We start from the raw sequence: 1,971 nt of genomic DNA on the forward strand, positions 1-1,971 counted from the left end.
CAAGGCTTGTAACATCCAAAGTCCCAAGAACGGGTAGTTGTCTTAGTTGTCTTATGCCGAGAACGGGTGACTTACAAAGTGCCGAGCTTGGACGCCCGGGTTCAAATTGCAGGCAGGTAAAAGATACTGGCCGCGATCGTCTTCCAACGTTGGCTTGGCTTCGTGGTTACGCTGGGAGGGTACGTTGTGTATGTATGCCCTGGGTTCGAATGCCACAAGTCAGTTACACCTATCGCAACTCTTGTTAAAATTTACTAATCAATGCTGGTTTGACCGATGTTGTCTCGGATCATGAAAATTTGAACTGCAAGTTCTGCCTGGTCTGCCTCTGCTTGGCTGCTAAATTAAAGGCCAAGCTGAAAACGATTCGGCTTGAAAATGCCGGCCTCGGTGATGCATCGGCTGATGAGATGTTCATAAATTCTTGTGTCCGGCCGACTCGGTGATATCCATGAACCATGACTACCATGTGGGTCTCGCCAGCTGACCCTGGTAACCAGAGTTGAGGGCCCTCGGCCGACCACCAACCCAGGCGAATTCAAAATGTCTGCCGACCTTGCATAGCCTAGCTGCTAATCAGAAGTGAAGGCCCTCGGCCGATCACCAGCCCAGCAACGTTCACAACTGTCAGCCGACCTTGCATCTTCCATCAGCCAATATACAAATACAATGTTCAAAACTGTCAGCCGACCTTGCATAGCTTAACTATCTGATATACAAATACAATGTTCAAAACTGTCAGCTGACCTTGCATAGCTTAGCTATCAGCCGATATACAAATACAGGGACTTGACTTCCCGGGGCAGCTTCCTACTGATCGGTGTATGCTAAATCTACATAGCTGGCCGACCCTTCTTTACCTTGATAGTGGGATCACATCGGCCAATTCATCAACACAGGGTTATTGGCCCTCATCGGCCCATCAGCAGGCACCATCAACTATGGCCTGTTTGTATTGTCGGGCCTCTCAGTGTTGGTGGGTGATTCCTACTAACTGCCCTGCCTGGAAAGGTATTCCCTGCCATCAAGGGACGATCCCTTCCGGAGGGGATGGGATCGCTCGGGACGAAAGCTCTCCATATGCGTGCCAAGATTGATAATCTAGAATCTGATTGTGTCAAGGCTCGACTTGACTCGGGGGCGGATATTACTCTTATTTCTGAAGAATTCTGGAAGTCCATGGTGAATTCCCCCCGTCTACGAGAAGGAATGAGAATGAAATTATATCATCTCACTGGAGGGGCCAAAGTCTTGGGATATATCAAGACTGAGCTCTTCGTAGTAGCCCAAGACGAGTCGATCGTTAGCTTTGAACTGGAAGCTTACGTCGTGAGGAATATGAACGTCCCTCTGCTATTAGGAGAAGACTTCCAGACCACATATGAGCTAAGTGTTATCAGGCATGCCACGGGACTTTGTGAAGTATTGGTTGGAAAGTCAGGGCGCGTGTTACCCGCCGCCTCAGCTCACAATGTAGACCTAGGATTCGAAATCAGGGTGGCGCATACCACCCAGTCCTTTATTCGTAGGAAAGCCGTAACTCGTGCGAAACCAAAAGGCAGTGTGAAAAAGCTAACGGAAGTAACGGCCTCAGAAGATACACTTATCCAACCCTATCACGTTCGAAATGTCGCGGTAAACGCTGCCTTCGAAGGACGAGAAGATTGGATAATAGAAAAGATTATCATTGGAACGGACGATCAAAACGTTATGGCTGCTCCTACTACCTGGATAAGCGCCTCATGCCCTTACTTGCCGATCACCAACACTGGACCGCATCCGCGCCTCGTTAGAGTCGGAGAAGTAGTGGGTTACCTGGTCGACCTGGACTCCTCTCTAGACAAACCCAAAGATGAAGATCATCTCACTAAAATGATAGCTTCGACACAGGCACTGAAGAAGACGATCATGGGAACCTTAAAGGCTCAAGACCTAGCTACTGCCGAGAACCCAACGGCAGACTCTCCTGGC

The 1,971-nt window shown here is 49.2% G+C and overlaps 1 protein-coding gene across 1 annotated transcript; it reads left to right on the forward strand.

Annotated features, from left to right (window-relative positions):
* Positions 1-725: 725 nt before the first annotated feature.
* Positions 726-1,876, forward strand: LACBIDRAFT_325536 (uncharacterized protein; the record flags this gene model as incomplete). The annotated part of the gene is made up of 4 exons (XM_001879109.1): positions 726-737; positions 869-976; positions 1,012-1,806; positions 1,841-1,876. The coding sequence occupies 4 exons, from the start codon at positions 726-728 to the stop codon at positions 1,874-1,876; spliced, it is 951 nt and encodes a 316-aa protein (XP_001879144.1).
* Between the last annotated feature and the right edge of the window lie 95 nt (positions 1,877-1,971).

Source organism: Laccaria bicolor, genomic scaffold (genome assembly GCF_000143565.1).
Source record: "Laccaria bicolor S238N-H82 LACBIscaffold_8 genomic scaffold, whole genome shotgun sequence".
Lineage (NCBI taxonomy): Eukaryota > Fungi > Basidiomycota > Agaricomycetes > Agaricales > Hydnangiaceae > Laccaria > Laccaria bicolor.